The sequence below is a fragment of the Anolis carolinensis genome, chromosome 5 (genome assembly GCF_035594765.1).
Source record: "Anolis carolinensis isolate JA03-04 chromosome 5, rAnoCar3.1.pri, whole genome shotgun sequence".
Taxonomy (NCBI): domain Eukaryota; kingdom Metazoa; phylum Chordata; class Lepidosauria; order Squamata; family Dactyloidae; genus Anolis; species Anolis carolinensis.
The window spans coordinates 187,092,649-187,115,232 of NC_085845.1; the positions used below are offsets into that span (position 1 = coordinate 187,092,649).

The 22,584-nt window shown below is 45.7% G+C and overlaps 1 protein-coding gene across 5 annotated transcripts in view; it reads left to right on the forward strand.

Annotated features, from left to right (window-relative positions):
• wnt5b (Wnt family member 5B) overlaps window positions 1–22,584 on the forward strand; it is a 124,435-nt gene that overhangs the window by 85,114 nt on the left and 16,737 nt on the right. For 2 of the 5 annotated variants that reach the window (XM_008110459.3, XM_062981154.1), the window contains exons 2-3: window positions 14,341–14,471; window positions 16,966–17,213. In XM_008110459.3, the coding sequence (XP_008108666.1) occupies window positions 14,341–14,471; window positions 16,966–17,213 (379 nt within the window). Of the gene's footprint in view, window positions 1–14,194; window positions 14,219–14,340; window positions 14,472–16,719; window positions 16,820–16,965; window positions 17,214–22,584 lie in introns of those variants that run through there. The other 3 variants (XM_062981157.1, XM_062981155.1, XM_062981156.1) reach the window with 3 other exon arrangements.

Genomic DNA, 22,584 nt, shown 5'->3' on the forward strand with positions numbered 1-22,584 from the left:
TCTTTGCTTCCTCAAGCACGCTGACATTTGTCCGCCTGTCTTCCCAAGAGATTTGCAGGATTTTCCTGAGGCAATGCTGATGGAAACGCTCCAGGAGTTTGGTGTGACGTCTGTACACAGTCCACGTTTCGCAGGCGTAGAGCAGGGTTGGGAGGACAATGGCTTTATAAACAAGCACCTTGGTCTCTCTACGGATGTCCCGGTCATCAAACACTCTCTGCTTCATACGGAAAAATGCTGCACTCGCAGAGCTCAGGCGGTGTTGTATTTCAGTGTCGATGTTGACTTTTGTGGAGAGGTGGCTACCAAGGTAGCGGAAATGGTCAATGTTTTCTAATGTTACACCGTTAAGCTGTATTCCTGGCTTTGCAGAGGGATTAGCTGGTGCCTGTTGGAAGAGCACTTTGGTTTTCTCGATGTTCAGTGAGAGGCCGAGCTTCTCGTATGCTTCTGCGAAGGTGTTTAGAGTGGCTTGTAGGTCTTCTTCTGAATGCGCACAGACTACGTTGTCATCAGCATATTGGAGTTCTATAACAGATTTTGTGGTGACCTTGGTTTTGGCTCTCAGTCTGCTGAGGTTAAATAGCTTGCCATCTGTCCGATAGATGATTTCCACTCCGGTGGGAAGCTTCCCATCAACAAGGTGAAGTATCATAGCGATGAAGATGGAAAATAAGGTGGGGGCAATAACACATCCCTGCTTGACACCTGATTCCACCTTAAATGGGTCACTTTGGGAGCCGTTGCTGTCCAAGACTGTTGCCATCATGTCATCATGGAGGAGCTGCAGGATGTTCACAAATTTGTCAGGGCACCCGATTTTTTGGAGGATGGTCCAGAGAGCGCTGCGATTCACTGTGTCGAATGCCTTTGCAAGGTCAATGAATGCCATGTACAGAGGTTGGTTTTGTTCCCTGCATTTTTCTTGGAGCTGTCGAGCAGTGAAGATCATGTCCACTGTTCCTCTGGAGGGACAGAAGCCATTCTGGGATTCTGGGAGGGTGTCTTCTGAGACAGGGAGAAGGCGGTTTGCAAGGATTCTTGCAAGGATTTTCCCGGCCGAGGTTAGAAGGGAGATACCACGATAGTTCCCGCAGTCTGTTCTGTCCCCTTTCTTTCCCCATGTGCCCCTTTCATGGCGATCAGCGAGTGGCGACGGGGGCAGGACTGTGAAATCTGGAAGCCCCTAGTCACAGACTGGCACATGGGCGGTGGATATGGACTCAGTCGTTCTACCTCAAGGACCGAGGCAGTTGAGTAGTCCGGCAGCTGTATCCATGACTGAGCAGCCCTTTTTAGGATCCGCTCTGCTCACCCCACACGGGGAAGGGGCTAGAAAAGGTGCCTCTCCTACCCTGACTGGACTGCCGCGTCCAGAGGGGTCACCACTCTGCGGCCAAAAAAGAAAAATGAACTTTGGAACATGGAACGTACGGACATTGTTAGATAACACTCCTTTTCACCTATACAATTTGCCACTTGGTGCTGCTGTCCATGAAAGGATGGATGGACATGTGTAGACCTTTCTCTTATTCGGTTCCAGGGAGAAGAACTGAACCATTCTTTGCACCCTTGTAAAAAGGTCTTTTCTCCTCCAACTCCCCCTCCTGGTGGAGTTTTGATTTCTGAGCAGGAGATTCAGTCAACTCTCGGTACCCACAGATCCAACTACCCATGGCTTGAAATGTTTTTTTAATCCAAAAAGCTCACTTTGATTTTGACATTAAGGGACACCATTTTACAGCACCATTATATATAATGGGATTTGTGCATCCACTGATTTTGGTATCCATGGCAGGTGCTGGACCCGAACGCTAGCAGATACAGAGGGACTACTGTATTATTTTAAAACTCAAAATAATTAATTCTATTGCGGTTGCAGCTCAATTAGGGAATACATGAGGTGAGGGTATGTAGGTCACAGCTTGGAAAGTTTCAAGTCCCATAATCCCCAGGCTGGTTAGAGAATTTTAGGAGTTGGCATTCAAAAGAGAAACACTTCCAAGTTTCAAATAGGAACAGGTGCTCTTTGTTGGTCTATCCTTTTTGTGACTCTTGAGAGCTCATATTCTACTATTCCTGACTATAGACGAGCCAATAAAATGTTATCACTGACTTTATTTGCATTGCAGTTTTTTTGGAACTAACATAATAGGCACTACAAACTGGGGCTTGTGGGTTCTCAATATTTTTGATAGCTCCAGCTGGATTTATGCCTAGTCAGAAAGGATGTACTTTTGCAGGCGCTTTTTGCCTGATGGATAGTATACTTTTGCATTTGTTCATTTAAGACTTCATAGATTGTTTGCTTCCAAAGCGGCAGCCATGCTATTATGTTGCCACAAAGCTAAACAGACACAGGTCTTCCTATGGCACTTTAATGGTTGAGCAATTTTGTTGTTGTATAAGCTTCAGTTTACTTCTGTCACGACCCAGGCTACAGAGCACCAATAACCATACGCAGAGGCCAGATTCTATCTAATATCTTTATTAAGGAAATATATAAAGTTAGTAAAAGCAAATGTAATAGTTAGTCCAGAAGCAGACCTTTCAGGAAAGGTCAAAATTAGTCCAAGGAAACAATGTCCAATATGAAATATTAAGGTCCAAAGTTGTAATCCAATAACCGAAACACTCACTTTGCCAGGCAAAGTGAGGGGAGATGACAAGGTCCTTTAGTCCATGAACTTGAGCAAGGCTAGGAAATAACTTGATACTTGAAACAAGGCTTGAAACGTGGAACAAGGTAACGAGGAACAAGAACAAGGTCCGTGGAATAACTTGGTAAAATCCGTGAAACAAGGCAAGGGTTAGTCCTGGGAAACAAGGCAAGATCCGTAGGTAAACAAAGGCTGGGAAACAGGAGCGAAGGCTGGAAACAAGGCAAGGCTTGAGCAGGAACGAGGCTTGAATCGGAGCGCGCTGTCCAGACACAACTCGCTCCGGAGGCTGACGAATTGACTCCACGAAGTTACTACGCGGGTAAAACACCTATATAGAGTCTAACTTTCCCGCCGGAGCAGTTCTCTGGGAACCAGAAACGAAAGCTAAACTCTGAGACCAGATGTCTGACTCCTTAAAGATTCTCACGAAAAGCAGACTTAATTGGATACATTCTTAGCTGCTATCCTCGCACTCCTGCGCGAAGCTGCTTCCAAACCCCTCTGTTGTTTACAAAACTCATGGCGAGAGAACACGGGAGATGTAGGCTCAGGGTTTGTTTGACATACTTCTGGGACACAACTTTCTTGCAGGTGCAAGGTTCCCAGATCTGCCTGGGAAAGATCTGGCTGAGAAGATTCCAGTTCTGACTGGGAAGGTAAAAAACCCAAGTTTTCTTCTTCATCAGGCATTACAATGTCATGAGCAGGACTACAAGGCCCATGAGTCATCACACTATCCCCCTCCTCAAGGCCCCTCCCAAACTGGGACTCTCTCCCCGAGGCGCGAGGTCGTGGCTTGGCGGGATAGGTCTGATGAAAGCGACGGGTTAGATCAGGAGCATGGACTGTGGAGGCGTCTTCCCAAGAGCGTTCCTCAGGGCCAAAACCCACCCAGTCAATGAGATATTGCAGGCGGCGGCGGTGAAAGCGAGAATCTAAAATGTCCTGAACCTCGAACTCGTCCTCCCCATCCACCAAAATAGGGACGGGGGCCGGCCGGTCTACATCTGGCCGCACACCATCCGCCGGAAGGAGCAGGGAGCGGTGAAACACTGGGTGGATGCGCATTGAACGTGGAAGTTGGAGTTTGAAAGTCACGGGGTTTAATTGCGCCACCACTGGATAGGGGCCAATGAAACGGGCATCTAACTTCCGGCAAGGGCGATGGGAGGGCAAAAAGCGAGTGGACAGAAAAACCCGATCTCCTACCTTGATTTCGGGGCCCGGCTGGCGATGTTTGTCTGCGTGACGTTTATAGTCCTCCTTGGCTTGTTCCAGTTGCTGGAGCAAAAGTTGTTGCACCGCTGTGAGTTCCTGCAGCCAATCTTCTGCTGCGGGAACTTCTGAAGTTTCAATGACAGGGGGAAAGAAACGTGGATGGAAGCCGTAGTTTGCAAAGAACGGCGTTTCTTTTGTAGAAGCCTGGACTCCATTGTTGTAGGCAAATTCCGACAGTGGTAACAGAGAAGCCCAATTGTCCTGTTGGTAGTTTACATAACAGCGAAGGTACTGTTCCAAAGTGGCATTGGTGCGCTCCGTTTGCCCATCCGTTTGTGGATGATGAGCTGAAGATAAACGAGAGTCTATGCCCAATAGTTTTTGTAGTGCCTTCCAGAAACGAGAGGTGAATTGGGATCCACGGTCTGTGACCAAACTCTTGGGCAATCCATGTAGTCTGAAAACATGTTGGAGGAATAAATCTGCAGTCTCTTGGGCCGTGGGAAGACCTTCACAGGGAATGAAATGGGCTAACTTGGTGAAAAGGTCCACCACCACTAGGATCGTGGTGAATCCACAGGAAGGTGGTAAGTCAGTGATAAAATCCACAGAAATTATTTCCCATGGGCGAGATGGGTTAGGAAGGGGGTGTAGAAGCCCTGAGGGCTTCTCCCTTCTTATCTTGGAGCGCTGGCATACTGGGCAGGTGTTAACATATTTTTCCACATCCTTGCGGATCTTGGGCCACCAGAAATCTCTTAGGATCAAATGCATGGTTTTAAATAGTCCGAAATGCCCTGCTGGTTTGCAGTCATGACACAGACGAAGTGCCTTTTCCCTGCCCGGTCCGGGTGGGATATAAACATGATTTCTATAGCAAAGCAGTCCATCTTTAAGCGAAAAGGGAAAGTGCAGACCTTGACGAAGTTGGTCCTGCGCCCAGGCATCTGCTTGCTGACTAGCCCTGATTTCTTGAGCACAGATGGGCCCTGGATTAGGGGGAGTTGAATCAATGGGAGTGGATTTGGTGTTCCCCACTGTGAGCGTGGCAAAGTTCTCGGGTTGTAGTAGTTGGGATTCAAAGGTCTCCTTGCGTCCTGCAGCGTATTCCGGTTTACGTGACAGGGCGTCTGCTTGCTTGGTTTGGGCTGGGGTCACATAATGAATCTGGAAGTTGAAACGTTCAAAGAATAAAGCCCAACGTTGCTGCCTTTGATTTAGCTTGCGGGCAGTTCTTAGATGTTCTAGATTCCGATGATCAGTGTGGACTTCAACGGGAAATTTGGCCCCTTCTAGCCAATGTCTCCAAGTTTCAAAAGCTGCCTTTATGGCTAATAGTTCTTTTTCCCAAATGGTGTAGTTCCTCTCTGGTGCGGTTAGTTGACGAGAATAATAAGCACAAGGATGAAGGTGATTTCCCACCGGTTGTAGGAGCACAGCCCCAATTGCCACATCAGAGGCGTCCGCTTGCACCACAAAAAGGGTTTCAGGATCTGGGTGCTGAAGGATTGGCTGGGATGTGAATAATTTCTTTAGTTGCTGGAACCCTTTCTCTGCTTGATCAGTCCAGCGGAAGGGCCGTTTTCCACGGATGCAGCTAGTGATTGGGTCAGACCAGCGGGCAAAATCTGGAATGAACTTGCGGTAGTAGTTCGCGAACCCCAAGAATCGCTGCACCTCCTTCTTGTTAGTTGGCGCCCGCCATTCCAATACTGCTGAAACCTTGGCTGGATCCATGGAGAGCCCTAGAGGCGAGATACGGTATCCAAGGAAATCTACCTCTTGTAGATCAAAAGCGCATTTTTCCAGCTTGGCATAAAGTCCATGATCCCGCAATCGTTGTAACACCATTTTGACGTGGTTCTCATGTTCTGATTGTGATCTAGAAAACACCAAAAAATCGTCCAGGTAGATTATCAAGAACCTATCTAGATAGTCCTGGAAAATGTCATTGACAAAATGCTGGAACGTTGCGGGAGCTCCGCATAATCCATAATTCATAACTCGGGACTCGAATAATCCGAATTTAGTCTGGAAGGCGGTCTTCCACTCGTCCCCTTCTCTGATGCGAACTAAGTTGTAAGCTCCCCGAAGATCCAGCTTGGTGTAAACCTTGGCTCCTCGAAGTCGGTCTAGTAGATCCGAGATTAAGGGTAGGGGATAGCTGTTCCGCTTGGTGATATTATTCAATGCTCTGTAGTCCACCACCAAGCGTAATTCCCCTGACTTCTTCTTCACAAACATCACTGGGGAGGCGGCTGGGGATTGAGAGGGTCTGATGAATCCCTTGCGAAGGTTTGTCTCTATGAATTCCCTGAGAGCTTCTTGCTCTGGTTCAGTCAGGGAGAAGAGATGCCCTCGCGGGATCGGGGCCCCCTCCACCAAGTCAATGGCACAGTCATAAGGTCTATGTGGGGGTAACTTTTCGGCTTCTTTTTCATTGAATACATCCCAATACTCGGAGTACTTCTTTGGCAAGGTGATAATGGGCTCGGTGTCTGTGGCATGGCAGACCTTGGCTACGAGGCAATGATTTTGGCAGTACTTTGAAGCAAACTGCAGTTCTCTGTTGGACCAGGAGATGCTTGGGTCGTGAAGTGTCAGCCATGGAATCCCCAAAATCACAGGGAAATGGGGAACCTCAGTAACAAAGAAGGAAATCTCTTCCATATGTTCCCTTATCCACATCCTGGTGGGTTCCGACCACTGGCTTACGGGGCCCGTCTTGAGAGGGCGGCCATCGATGGCTTGCACCACACGGGCATTCTTGAAGTCATGATATTGTAATCCCAGAGAGTCGGCATACTCTCTATCAATGAAATTGTTGGTAGCTCCTGAGTCTATCATGGCGTGGATCATGACGGGTCCCTTTTTTGCTGACCATAAGGTGACCACTAGAAGGAACAGGACCCCGGTTGGCGGCTCTTGAACGGGTTTCTTGACCGGGTTGGCGAGCCTCTCTACGCCCGGTCGTTGGCTTCCCCCGCCGGCTGTGTGCCAGCCGCCTCAGACGCCTTCGCCTCCGTGGAGGACGCCGCCGCAAGACGGGCGGCGGGCTTCCCTTTGGCTGGGCACTCTCTGGCGAAGTGGCCCCCATTCCCGCAATACCAGCAGAGATTTAGGCGTTGGCGGCGGGCCTTCTCGGCGGCATCTAATCTGGGACGCACATTGCCCAACTGCATCGGCACCTCCTCGCTCCCTCTGGGGTATGGGGATGGTGGTGGGGGTCTCCACACTGGACGCGGCTGAACGCTGGCGGGAGCGGGGGGTTTTGCCCCAGCTCTACCGCTCTGGCCTCGTACCCACTGTTTCCTGTTGGCAATCATGACTTCAGCCCGTAAACATTGGTCGATGAGTGCTTCCAGCGTTTGGGGAGGATCCACCTTGGAGATTTCCTCCAGCATTTCAATGTTGAGACCCTCCCGAAATTGTCCTCTGAGGGCAACATCGTTCCAGCCGGTGTTGTGGGCCAGCACTCGGAACTCGGCTATGTACTGAGACATGGGTCTGTCTCCTTGGAAGAGGCGGCGGAGTTTGTGCCCGGCGGCCTCCAAATTGTCCTCGATTCCCCAGGTCGCCTTAAGGTGGTCCAAGAAATGTTGCGCTGACCTTAGATGTGGGGAGGCTTGGTCGAACAGAGCCGTCGCCCAGTTAGCCGCTGGCCCGTCTAGGAGACTGTAAATCCACGCCACCTTGATGTCTTCCTGGGGAAACTCGGCATCACGGGCCTCTAGATAAGCTTGGCATTGGCGACGGAAAACATGAACCTTAGAAGCTTCTCCAGTAAACTTGGTTGGCAACGCCATGGCCGGAAGACGGATTCCGCGTTCCTTCAAACCCTTTATTTCCCCATCCTGTGCATTGAGCTTATCACGGATTCGGTCCACCTCATCCTTGTCGATGGTGTAGGTAATCGGCTGGCCGCTCGGCCCAGGTACGGTTCCGGTAGACATTCTGGCCGAGGTTAATTGGTGCTTAGGGTGGCGGAGTCAAACTGTCACGACCCAGGCTACAGAGCACCAATAACCATACGCAGAGGCCAGATTCTATCTAATATCTTTATTAAGGAAATATATAAAGTAAGTAAAAGCAAATGTAATAGTTAGTCCAGAAGCAGACCTTTCAGGAAAGGTCAAAATTAGTCCAAAGAAACAATGTCCAATATGAAATATTAAGGTCCAAAGTTGTAATCCAATAACCGAAACACTCACTTTGCCAGGCAAAGTGAGGGGAGATGACAAGGTCCTTTAGTCCATGAACTTGAGCAAGGCTAGGAAATAACTTGATACTTGAAACAAGGCTTGAAACGTGGAACAAGGTAACGAGGAACAAGAACAAGGTCCGTGGAATAACTTGGTAAAATCCGTGAAACAAGGCAAGGGTTAGTCCTGGGAAACAAGGCAAGATCCGTAGGTAAACAAAGGCTGGGAAACAGGAGCGAAGGCTGGAAACAAGGCAAGGCTTGAGCAGGAACGAGGCTTGAATCGGAGCGCGCTGTCCAGACACAACTCGCTCCGGAGGCTGACGAATTGACTCCGCGAAGTTACTACGCGGGTAAAACACCTATATAGAGTCTAACTTTCCCGCCGGAGCAGTTCTCTGGGAACCAGAAACGAAAGCTAAACTCTGAGACCAGATGTCTGACTCCTTAAAGATTCTCACGAAAAGCAGACTTAATTGGATACATTCTTAGCTGCTATCCTCGCACTCCTGCGCGAAGCTGCTTCCAAACCCCTCTGTTGTTTACAAAACTCATGGCGAGAGAACACGGGAGATGTAGGCTCAGGGTTTGTTTGACATACTTCTGGGACACAACTTTCTTGCAGGTGCAAGGTTCCCAGATCTGCCTGGGAAAGATCTGGCTGAGAAGATTCCAGTTCTGACTGGGAAGGTAAAAAACCCAAGTTTTCTTCTTCATCAGGCATTACAATGTCATGAGCAGGACTACAAGGCCCATGAGTCATCACAACTTCATTGGATGCAATCTCAAGTACAGACAGCAATACGTTAAAATAAATCTATACAGGTCTTCTGATGCTTTGAAGACTGAGAAATCCTATTTGGCATAAGCTTTTGTGAAGCCCACAAAAAAGCAAATATTTTAATGTTCTTGTGTAAGGTGCCACAAGACTATTGTTTTTACTATAATAGACTAAAATATTCTGGAAATTATATTGTCTCTTTTAAAGTACAAAAAGATTATGTTTACACATCTTCAGGTACTTCTGAAATGGAAATTCCTAAACTTTAGGAGACCCGTTTAATGGTCTGCTTTTAATACATAAACAGTGTTACCTTCAATGCCAATATTGAGCAGTAACAGCAGCAACAGTGACAAATTGCTTTGCAGCACCGTTGACAAAAGGATGTTCCTCTCCTGGATAGAGCAAACAGAAAATAAATCATGAAAGCCATTTTCTCCTCCTTGGTTAATGTTTAAACCAAGGAAAGGCTCAAGCTTTCCTGGAAGCTGTGGCATTGAAGGGTGTATTCCCCACCCACCCCAGTTTCAGCTGATCTGGTTGTGCATCTTGTGGGAGGAAACAGGGCAGAGATCCAGCTCTTTATTAAGAATCCGCAGGCTGTATGTAGGCCTGGATACCCTGACTTCAAAATAGGTTCCAGGTCTGAGCTCTTGCCACAAATTAAGCCCTGACAGTTGGCTATCTTTAAAAGGAAATGAGCAGATTGTAGAAGGATCAGGTCTGGAAAGATGGTATCTACCCAGCCTCTCTCTTGGTGTGTGTGTTTCGGATGGAGTTGATGATTAGCCACAAATGAAAAGTGTCTGTGGTGAAACTTCTCTCCTCCCTTGTTCAGTTCAGAGGACTGGCTCTTCCTTCTCTTTACCTGTCTTTTCTTTATTGGTGGTTACTGGACCATCTGAGAGGATCAATGCTGCAAAACATACTGGGACATAATGCCATAATGCAATGCCTCTTATGCCATTTGTAATGCAGTAATGCATCTCAGCATCCTTTGCAAGTCTGCAGGATAGCCTGGAGCTGGATCTACACTACCAGATAGAACTGCATTATATGGGTCTACACCAGGCATGGGCAAACTTCGTCCTTCCGGGTGTTTTGGACTTCAACTCCCAGAAATCCCAGCCAGCTTACTGTCAGTAATTGTGGGAGTTGTAAGTCCAAAACACTGGAGGGTTGAGGTTTGCCCATGCCTGGTCTACATTGACCATATAATACAGATCCAAACTGCATTATATGTCAGTGTAGACCCAGCCTGAGATGCAGTTTATGGGTTGCAATCCTAAACATTTTGCCATGCCAGGGTACTGGTTTGGGTAACATTTCTGTAAGCGATTAGGTCAGCAACCCTTCTATAATTTTAAGCTGATCTGAGGGAGAGAGATTGTTTGCATTGTTGAATCTACTCCACAAAGTGGATTCTACTCCATAAATACTTGGACTTCCTGAGCCTTTTAGTTGTTTCTTCTTGTTGTTTACATTACTATCAGTGCTTAACTTTGTGAAATTCATAATAACAAAGATATAAATACCCATGATCTGCAAGTGCTGGGTAGTATGGGATCTATCTGAACTCTCCATCCACTTTCCCTAAGTTCTGATTCTGTATTAATTCATGTATTGATTTCCAGAAGGGTCAAGATCTGCCATTTCCAAAAAGTATTCTCTCATCCCATTTCCTTCTTAGAGCTAGTGAAGATGGTTATGATGGGGGTGGTGAAGGGGATGATTTGAGAGGGAAAGCAATGTGAAAGTGCCCAGAATAGGGTTCCTTATGCCAGGGAGGATGGAAATATAGAGCAAACGACCATGAATTATGTATAACTCAAAAGCTGGCATCCAACACTTCAGTATTTGTGAACAAAAAAAGAGACGACAATGCTGTGTCACTTGACAACTTGTTCAAAGGCCATGAAAAAAAGCATGTCACACTCTTTTAAACCCTTTCCCCTTTTAACCTTTTCCTTGTCAAACTGCCAGTTTTTAACTAATTCCAGATCTTTTGGCCATGACAGCTCACATACTCCAACCCTGCATCCCTGCTGATATATGGTCAGCTCTGAAGAGTTTTGTGAGCCACTGGATATGGCTGAATGGCACAGAGAAGGCACAAATACCTCTAGGGCTTTTATTGCACCTCAGTTCCCCTAATTGCACTGCATCTGCAGCCATTAAACCACAGTGTTTTTAACTGCTTTAAACATACCTGGAATTGTAGAGTTACAAGAGACCTCAAAGGATATCCAGTCCAACCCTATCTGGCCATGCAGGAAAGCACAATCAAAGCACTCCTGATAGATGGGCATCCAGTCACCAAATATAGTATTTAAACATAATTATCATGTTACCTGACAGCAAGCATGAATATTGGACTAAACTTTGGGGAACAGGACTTAAATCCTCTCATCTTCAGGAAGCCCTGTGAAAGGTTTGTCTCTGGATCGCCATAAGTGGGAAACATCTAGAAAATACACAAGAAAAAATAATGTTCCCTCTTCACCTTCTCTTCTTCAGGATAAACATATCCATCTCCCCAAGCCACTTCCCATGGGGCGGGATCTGCATTTTGGTTGCCCTTCTCTGGATATGTTCTAGCTTTTCAGTACTTTTCTTGGAGAAGAGAAGGTTGAGAGGAGACATGACAGCCATGTTTAAATACTGGAAAGAATGTCATATTGAGGGGGTGGGGGGCAGCCCAGGTAGGCTTATTTTCTGCTGGTCTGGAAACTAGGACATGGCACAATGGACTCAATGTACAGGAAAGAGATTCTACCTAAATTCTGGAACTAACTTCCTGAGGATAAGAGCAGTTCAGCAGGGGAATATACTGTCTGGGAGTGTGGTGGAGTCTCCTCCTCTGGAGGTTTTAAAGTAGAGGCTGGGTGGCCATCTGTTGGGAGTCTTTTAATTGTGTTTTCATATGTGAAAAGGATTAGGCTAGATGACTCTTGTGATTTCTTCCAGTACTATTATTCTAAAATTCAGTACCTAGCTGAGCCTCTTGCTGTGGATGCAGCCCATGCCAAGCCATCAGAGTGTGTTGGAGTCTCCTTCTCTGAGGTTTTAAAGCAGAGGTTAGATGACCATCTACTGGGAGTGCTTTGATGGTATATTCCTGCAGTGCCATCAAAGCACTTCCGATAGAAGGCCACCCAGCCTCTGTGTGGGCAGCCCTTGGAGTTTCTTCCAACTCTATAATCCTATGATTCTTACCCAGGGGTGCATCTATTCTACACTACAGAATTAATGTAGTTTGATGCCACTTGAACTGCCATGGCTCAATGCTATGGAATCATGGAAGTTGACATTGTACAAGGTCTTGAGCCTTCTCTGCCAAAGAGTGCTGATGCCTCACCAAACTACAACTCCCAAGATCCCATGGCATTGAGCCTTGGCAGTTAAAGTAGTGTCAAGCACCATCAATATTACAGTGTAGATCAGTGGTTCTCAACCTGTGGGTCCCCAGGTGTTTTGGCCTACAACTTCCAGAAATCCCAGCCAAACATTGAGAACCACTTGTATAGATGCAGTCTGCCTTTTAGGAGGAAAGCTCTTTTAATTTGTTGTCTACCAGAGGAACTGGACAAAATGCGTATAGTTTAGTTTCCCAAGGACTTAGCCTTGTGTTGTCAATGGCTTTAATGGCTGGAATCAATGGATTGCTGTGAGTTTTCCAGGCTGTATGGCCATGTTTCAGAAACTTTCGCTCCTGATGTTTCGCCCACATCTATGGCAGGCATCCTCAGAGGTTGAGAGGTCTGTTGGAAATTAGGCAAGTGAGGTTTATATATCTGTGGAATGCCCTACAAACTATCTACAGACCTACTAAGCAAGTCCAACAAATGCTATGTTCAAGAAAGGACAAGAGGGGTCCTCTCACCTCTGCAGGAGTCTACCGTATACCATGCAGCTGTTGACAAGTCTACATAGGGACCACCAAATGCAGCACTGCCCAGACAAGAATCATGGAACAGCCAGAGAAGTCAGCCATAGAAGAGCACTTGATGAACCAACCTGGACACAGCATATTATTTGAGAACCCAGGAATGCTGGATCACTCTAACAACCACCATGTCAGGCTATGCAGAGAAGCCATTGAAATCCACAAGCATGTGGACAATTTCAACAAAAAGGAGAATCATAGAATCATAGAATAGTAGTTGGAAGAGACCACATGGGCCATCCAGTCCAACCCCCTGCTAAGAAGCAGGAAATCGCATTCAAAGCACCCCCAAACAATGAAAATGAACAAAATCTGATGACCAGTATTTAAAAAACTCTAAAATCAAGACAGTAAATAAAGAACACTCAGAAAACAGAGGAATTCCATGCAAGAAACAATCAGGGCCAGCTAACACCTCTCAACAAAGGATTCCCAGGCTTTGAAGCTGCAAGGTTATCCAATGCTAATCAAGGTGGCCAGTTACAACATTCACACTTGCCTCCAACAGACAAGAGTTCTTTCTCCCACCCCGGGTATTCATTAGATACAGTAGAGTCTCACTTATCCAACGTTCTGGATTATCCAACACATTTTTGTAGTCAATGTTTTCAATACAACATGATATTTTGGTGCTAAATTCGTAAATACAGTAATTACTACATAGCATTGAACTACTTTTTCTGTCAATTTTGTTGTATAACATGATGTTTTGGTGCTTAATTTGTAAAACCATAACCTAATTTTATGTTTAATAGGATTTTCCTTAATCCCTCCTTATTATCCAACATATTCGCTTAACCAACATTCTGCCGGCCCGTTTATGTTGGATAAGTGAGACTCTACTGTATATAAAGCCTGTAAAACCTTTCTCTTCCGACAAGCTTTCGATGGGTGAAAAACTTGGGGCTATGTCCGTTCTTATTGTTATTTAAAGCTAATTGTATTGTTTTAATCTATTTCTGTAAACCGCTCCGAGCCAAATTGGGAGTAGCGGTATACAAGTCTAATAAATAAACAAATAAATAAGATAAATCTCCCTTGCCTAGTTTCCAAAATACCTCATAACCGCAGGGGATGCCTGCCATAGATGTGGGCGAAATGTCAGGCGAGAATGCTTCTAGGACATGGCCATACATCCCGGAAAACTCACGGCAAAATGCGTATGGTTTAGTTTCCCAAGACTTTAGCCTTTTTTGGAGAAGAGAGCTGGCGTCTCACAATCCCAGGACTCCATAGCCTTGAGCGATCAATGGTCGTGAAAGTGGCGTCAAGGTGCATTCACTCTTCAGTGCAGATGCCCCCTAGGTGTCGTCTGGCCAAAGCGGGATAGAGCAGTCCCTTGGCTGAGAGACTCAAGCCCTCTGTGCCCACATACAACTCAACGGGACTCTTGCAGGAGTTGGGAAGAGGTGATGCATGTGTGTGTGTATTGGGTTGAGGGGGGGAGGAAGAGGAGGAGGGTCTTGGCGGGACCCCTCCCCCCTTCCCTCCGCCCTGACCCCCTCCTTCTGCTCCTTGCCTTGCCTTGCAGGGAAGCCCACGGAGTCCCCGCCCGGACAGGCAGAGGCTCGGGAGGCGCACCATGCCCGGGACGCGGCTGCTCCTCCGCCTGGCTCTGCTCTGCGGCTGCACGCAGCTCGTGGCCGAGGCCAGCTCCTGGTGGTAAGTGACCCCCTTCCCCCCATAATCCCCCCGCCACATCCCCCCTTTTCTTTGTCCTTACAGCCGGGAAGGGGCTTTGGCTTTGGGCTCGGAGACCTCCACGCGAAACCCCGGACACTTCCCCGTCTCCCAGTTCTGTGCATGAAATGAGCATCGGCGCCTTTCCCGGACCAAGAGCCAGTCGCTGCTCTGGAAAAGACCTAAGACCAAGGGAGGAGGGAAAACTTATCCGAAAGGCGCATTTTCTCCTTGCTTTGGCTAGACAGTGTAGCAGGGATTCTTGGAAAGTAACTGCCCAAGAAAGAAGGGAAAGATAAGGAAAGGGAAACATACCTGCAAGGCGCATTGTTCCCCCCCCCTTCCTTGAAGAGACAGTGCAAGGTGTTGTCGAAGGTTTGTTGTGTATTTTCCAGGCTGTAGGGCTGTGTTCTCGCCTGACGTTTCACCCACATCTATGGCAGGCATCCCCAGAGGTTGTGAAGTATGTTGGAAACTAGGCAAGGGAGGTTTATATATCTGTGGATGGTCCAGGGTGAGATAAAGAACTACTATAGGACAGTAAATAAAGAACCACACTCTGAAAACAGGGGAATTCCATAGCAGAAACCATCAGGGCCAGCTAACACCTCCTCTGAAAGCTGCCAGGTTCGAATCCCACCCGGGGAGAGTACAGATGAGCTCCCTCTATCAGCTCCAGCTCCATGCAGGGACATGAGAGCAGCCTCCCACAAGGATGATAAAAATATCAAAACATCCAGGCGTTCCCTGGGCAACATCCTTGCAGACGGCCGATTCTCTCACACCAGAAGCGACTTGCAGTTTCTCAAGTCGCTCCTGACACACACACACACAAAAACTCCCCACAAAGGATTCCCCCAGGCAGGAAGAAGCCAGGCCTTGAAGCTGCAAGGCTTTTCAATGCAAATCAAGGTGATTAATTGCAGCATTCACATTTGCCTCAAACAGACAAGAGTTCTTTCTCCCACCCTGGCCATACATCAGATATATAAACCTCCATTGCTTAGTTTCCAATATACCTCACAACCTCAGGATGCCTGCCATAGATGTGGGCAAAATGTCAGGAGAGAATGCTTCTAGAACATGGCCATACAGCTTGGAAAACTCACAGCAACCTAGACAATACAAGATTTAAGGATGCCTGGGTGGATTATTTTCCTTCTATCATTTCTTGTTAGCTGACCTTGTCTTGTCCCTCATATGACCCCGATTTGGTGCATATTGCCTGGAAGTCCTGTAACCTAAAGTTGGATCTCCTTCCAAGTTAAAAGGTGGCCACTTTCTGGGTTCTCCCCCTGGAGGCAGGTCCCCTTTCTCTTAGGACAGACTGTGAGCAGCAGGGGCTTTATCCCCTTACTCAGTTGTTATTCACTTCTCATTATTAATTAATTCATCCACACAGAGATGGTGCTTTTCCAGAGTGCAGACACTTTGGGGATGGGACCTGTGTCCACATTGTACAACTCAAAAGGTCCCCTCCCAGGAATTTGGAGAGAAGAGATGTATGTGTGTGCCAGGCTACACAGAAAAGCCATTGAAATCCACAAGCATGTGGCCAATTTTAACATAATCGTTTATTATTTATTTATTTACAGTATTTATATTGAGTCCTTCTCACCCCGAAGGGGACTCAAGGCGGATCACAATGTACATATACATGGCAAAAATTCAATGCCATATGACATACAGACAGAGACAAAGAAAGGAGGAAACCACTAGAATGAACACAATCTGGCTACCAGTATTAAAAAAAAACTCTAAAATCAGGTCAGTAAATAAAGAACAACACTCTGAAAACAGGGGAATTCCAGGCAAGAAACAATCAGGACTCCCTAATGACCTCCCAACAAAGGATTCCCCCAGGCAGGAATCAGCCAAGCTTTAAAGCTGCAAGGCTATTAAATCCTAATCAAGGTGATTAATTGCAGCATTCAAACTTGCCTCAAACAGGCAAGAGTTCTTTCTCTCACCATGGTCAATCCACAGATATATAAACCCTATTTGTCTAGTTTCCAACAAACCTCACAACCTCTTCGCATGCCGGCCATAGATGTGGGTGAAACATCAGAAGAGAATGCTTCTGGAACATGGCCATACAGCCTGGGAAGCACACAGCAACGCAATGGGACCTTTAGTTGTGTTTTTTTTGTATGGGGGAGAATGGCAGATACGACTTTTTAAAGAAAAAGTTTGCCTCTCCCCCTTTAATTGATTCCAGGCGACCAATTGCAACAGATTAGGAACCTGGTTAAAGCTGTTAGCCATTTCCAGCTCTCTTCCCCCCTTTGAGACCTCTTTGATACTGAGAGGTCTCTTTGTGCTTTACTTAGGTAGGCTCTCCTATTTTCCAGTAGTCTTGCTTCTTTTTTGAGAGACAAGAAGCTTCAGAGACAGAGCAATGGGTTTCTGAGACTAGGTCTCACTGGGCTTCTTTCCTTCCTTCCCTGTATTTTTTCCCCTCTGCCCCTCCTTTCAGGTCCTTGGCAATGAATCCAATCCACAGACCCGAGATGTACATCATCGGAGCCCAGCCGGTCTGCAGCCAACTGCCAGGGCTGTCTCCAGGACAGAGGAAGTTGTGCCAACTTTACCAGGAACACATGATGTATATTGGCGAGGGGGCCAAGAACGCCATCAAGGAGTGCCAGTACCAGTTTCGGCAGAGGCGGTGGAACTGCAGCACGGTCGACAACACTTCTGTATTCGGCAGAGTCATGAGCATTGGTAAGTGAGGCATAAGGAGGCTGTTCTGATCAACATCAAGGGTGTTCCTAGGAACAGAGCAGAAAGGTTAGGAAGCATTAAAACAAAGTATGGAGAAAAACGACCTCTAAAGACAAAGATAGCGAGGAAGGAGTGATGGATAGGAAAATTTTCAATCCAGAGGAAAGTAGTAGAAATGAATGGAAAGTATTATTATGATAGACAGTGTGATAGGCACAAGTACAGACAGAACAAGATAGATTCGGTAGGTTTGTTCTTAAGTTGAATTTCTATGTAAGTCAGAACAGGTACATTTTTAAGTGTCACTCCAGCCATATAGCTTTGGATTGCATTGGGAAGGGTGAACTTCATTGTGGTGTTTGTTTTCCTGCCTGTGCCCTGATCCAGAAAATTTAACCTCACTTTCTAATAATTGGGTTTTGACAAATTCAGCCATAGCAGAGCACTTGATGAACCAACCTGGACACAGCATATTATTTAAGAACACAGAAATGCTGGACCATACTGACAACTACCTTGTCAAATTACACAGAGAAGCCATTGAAATCCACAAGTATGTGGACAATTTCAACAGAAAGGAGAAATGCATGAAAACCATGAAAATGAACAAAATCTGATTACCAGTATTTAAAAACTCTAAAATCAGGACAGTAAATAAAGAACAACACTCTGAAAATAGGAGAATTCCAGAAAGGAAACAATTGGGGCCAGCTAACACCTCTCAACAAACGATTCCCCCAGGCAGGAAGCAGCCCGGCTTTGAAGCTGCAAGGCTATTCAGTGCTAATCAAGCTGGCCAAATGCAACATTCACACTTGCCTCAGGCAGACAAGAGTTCTTTCTCCCACCCTGGACATTCCACAGGTATATAAATCCCCCTTGCCTAGTTTCCAACAGACCTCACAACCTCTGAGGATGCCTGCCATAGATGTGGGCAAAACATCAGGAGAGAATGCTTCTGGAACATGGCTATACAGCCTGGAACAACCCAAATTTTGCTTGTTGTAGAAACAAGGATTGGTGATAAAGCTTCAGTGGAAACATCTATTCTCCATGATGATAACTCTTCCAAGAGTACATTTCCCTTTCTAGAGGTGGATTTCTCTCCCTGTTGTCTCACCCCTGTTCTTAACTAGGAGTCATTTGTCATTCAGATGTTTGTAACTCAAGGATTGCCTGTATAAGGAAGCAAGAAGGTGTATTTTCCAAATAGAGTGCATCTATAAGAAGAAGGGCAGACTATAGATGGCTTACACGTCATAGGGAAAATGGTATGGTCTTCAAATAGTCAAGGGGAAACCAGTTTGTGAGATCACCAAAGCAAGGACGAAGCAAAGGGAGATAGACTCCCAGGAACACTGATGTGAAAAAAGAAAGGTGAAAGTATAATGGTGAATCTGTGTGCGAACCATAGAAACCTGCCTCGAGGGTAGGATTAGAATAATGGAAATAGGTATTTGCAAAAGCTGGTGAATCCCTGATTCTGCAATGCAGATTTCAAGCAGCTCTGCCACCCTTGTTCTCACAAGATATAGGTAAGCATAACAGCTTTCACTCTGGCCTCAAAGTTATTATTTTAAGAAGATCTGTAAAACATATATAAAAGATACACCTGGGATTGCAGCTCACCCACCTTGTTGAATAGAGAGGAGATATGGATTGAATAGAAACTGTGAGTCACTTTTACAGTTGTCTGCGACTGACTGCCGTGCTGATTGGTGTGTCATGTACTGGAAGTGTTAAAAGTTTTTTTTCTTTCAACTTCTTTTAAAGGGAGGGAGTGTCTTGCCTGAAGTGATTTAAACATTTACATTGGAAAACCCCTGCTGCCCTCTCTAGATGCATAGAATAGCTGCCTTTGTTCAGAGTGGAAAGGGATGTGATAGAAATGGCTACAGTAGAAGTGAATATCCATGCTAGGTATATGTGCTTTGACATTTATTACAGTGCAGGCACAACTTTTTTGCAGTGATGAGAGACAGTGTCGGAAATTACATTCTGGGGAAATGCCTCTCTATGATGCATTACTGTATTGTTCATCAGCTACATTTGTATCCTAGATAAATTATTTGTCCCTATAGATATTGTTGGTCTCAAACTCCCATTAGCTGTAGCAAGTGTATCTAATGGTGAGGTATGTTGGGGTTTGCAGCCCAACAACATCTGAAGGGATTCACACCTTCCATGCCTGATCTTAGAACATGAAACATTTGGTTTGTAGTTTCGTGAGGCACCAGCACTCTTTGGTAGAGAAGGCTAAGGCCTAGTAAAACTCCAATTTCCATAATTCCATAGCATTGAGCTGTGACAGTTAAAGTGCTGTCATAAACTGCATTAATTCTACAGTGCGGATTCACCTTTAGATGCTTACCAGTTAAGCATCTAGTTAACACAGAGATATATATTAATTACTTTTAAAACACTGGAGCCCCCAATGGCACAGCGGGTAAAACCACTGATCTATTGAACTTGCTGACCAAAAGGTCAGCAGCTTGAATCCGGGGAGCAGGGTGAGCTCCTTCTGTTAGCCCCAGCTTCTGCCAACCTAGAAGTTCGAAAACATGCAAATGTGAGTCGATCAATAGGTACCGCATCTGCTGGCCACATGACCTTGGAGGTGTCTACGGACAACGCCAGCTCTTCGGCTTAGAAATGGAGATGAGCACCAACCCCCAGAGTCAGACACGACTGGACTTAACGACAGGGGAAACTTTTACCTTTACTGAACAAAATGTGGCTCAAAAATATCTCAGAGGTATGCCAAAAAATTGCAAAACCACTGGCCTTGCAATTTGTAGCAGTAGCAGAAATGCAATTGGCATATGCTCAGATGCACTCCTTTGCTTGATTTGTTCCAGGGCTTAGTCCTAACAGTGAAAACTGATTCCAGGTTTGAGTTTCTCTGTACCTGAGTCTTGTTGGTTCAATGTAAATGTAACAAGTACTTCAGGAGGTGATTCTAAAACATACCTGGATATCTTGTTCTATTATCTGTCTGGTTTGAGGGTAAATACACATCTGGAAGTCGCCAGGGGAAAGGAGTGGATTAGAGATGGTTGTAGTGGGAAATCAGCATATGTGAAATGTATACATATGCATAAGCCACTCAGCTTCTCTCCTTTCAGAATTGTTCCCCATCCAGTAACTCACTTTAATCATAGAATGGTAAGAGTTGGAAGAGACCATCCAGTCCAACCTTCTACCTTGCAGGAAAATACAATCAGAGCACTCTTAACAGATGGCCATTTAGCCCCTGCTTTAAAACCTCCAGAGAAGGAGACTCCATCACACTCCAAGGCAGCATGTTCCACTGCTGAATAAAAGCTTTTGCTGAGCAATCCCATCTTCAACACCCATTTGGAGGTTTTGTAACCCAATATGGGAAGGAGAGCATGAGGGAGAAATCAGCCTGAAGAGTAAAGTGTGCACACAGTGGAAGGTTTTTACAAACATTCGTGCAGATTTCTCTACTTGGGACCCTCCAGATGTGCTGGACTATTAACCCCATTATCCCCAGCCACCATTGCCATGTTCATTTGGGGTGATATATAGCCCAGTACATCTGAAGGATGCCAAAGTGGGATGTTTTGTCATATTTTGAAAACTAGATATTAAGAGTCCTAAGGAATGGAACAGCCACCAGTTAAATCTGCAAGCCTGAACTAACTTTCATGAGTTATTTATCTACTGCTACTGCTTGGACTGTTGGTCCAGCCAAAAAACACATTGCACTCTCAATAGGGAGCCTGACTAGCTAAGAAATCCCTGACTTTTTACTATTCCCTGTCATTTTAGACGGCATTTGCCTCTATCCCTCTTGTCCCTCTCCAAAATATGATGTATTCTGCCTGGCTTCACTTGGCCAAGAAGGCAAGGATAGTTTGAGGAATGTTTTCTTCCCTTTCAAGGCCCTGGTGCAGCAGGGAGTCTAGTCCTGCCTCTGCTGCCAGGAGGATGCTGGGCTTCCCAGGGTGCCATTTGCTGAGCAGCAAAGAGGCTCATTGACAGGTCATTGCTGGGCTTGAATTGAGGTGTGAGCTGGTGACATTGTCCCAGCTCTGTTTGAAATGCAGCTCAAGAAATTGAGAAATCCGGGATCAGGTTTGATGTGCCCGACGGGGAGGATAATAGCGACAAGGTGCTAAAACTGCAGCCAGCCCCACGCCTCCCGAATTCCCCCTCCTAGCAAGGATTTCCCAGATTTGAAGGAAAATCTTAAGGATTTCCCTCTGAAACTCATCTCAGAGAGATATGTTTTGCAGAAAGATTATTTTAGCTTTGATTTGTGTGTAATAGTAGAGGCATTTTCATTGTCTCAAACTGCAAAGTGCTTTGGCTGCTTGCATTGGATGATTGAATGTAAGGGATAAATCGTTCAATGTTTAGCTTTTGCTTTCTTTAGTATTTCTCAAGAGAAAAAGTACTTGTTGTCATGCCCTTCTTGGGATGCATCTACTCTGTAGAATTAAAGCAGTTTGTCAGCACTTCTACTGCCATGGCTCAGTGCTGTGGAATCATGAGAGTTGTAGTTTGGCAGGACACCCATAATATTTGACAGAGAAGGCTTGTAAAACTACTACTTCTCTGCCTCCATAGCACTGAACCATGGCAGTTAAAATGGTACCAAACTGCATTAATTCTACAGTGTAGATGCACTTTATTGTCTGGATTTATCTCAGGCTGGATCTACACTGCCCTATATTCCAGGATCTGATCCCAGATTATCTGCTTTGGACTGGATTATATGAGTCTACACTGCCTGATAACCTGGGATAAAAAGATACTCTGGGATCAGATCCTGGGATATATTCAGGCAGGTGATTTGGGGTGTCATAAGAGGACAACCGTTGTGTATTTTAATGTATTATGGTCTGAATCCTACTGTTAATCTTTACTGGAGTAGATCCATTGATCCAATGATATATATGTAGTTATTGATTCCCTGTTCAGCACTTGAATTAATCCATCTACTCTAGCTGGGACTAAGTGATAAGACATAACGTTGTTTTTAGATTCAGTTTTTATTCCTAAGAGATGTGCTTAAGGGATTTTTAGTCTTGAGCACTAGAATAAATGAAGTCAGTCCCTTGGCGCCACTTGACAATGTGTGAGGAGTGGGCATTTCCAATCTGCCTCAAGCAGAAAAATACCTCGAGTGCCTGCATTAAATGGAAGGCTCTTAGGAACAATTTACCCAGGATTAATAAGGGACAATATTATTTCTGAGGATGCTCCAGGGCTATGTTACAGTATCAAGTGTTACTCCCCTTTGTTCATCATTGTTCAAGGCTGCAGTCTTCTGTCTAAGTAATTGAGCATAAGCCCCACTGAACTCAGTAGAATTTACTTCAGAATAGATATGTATAAGATT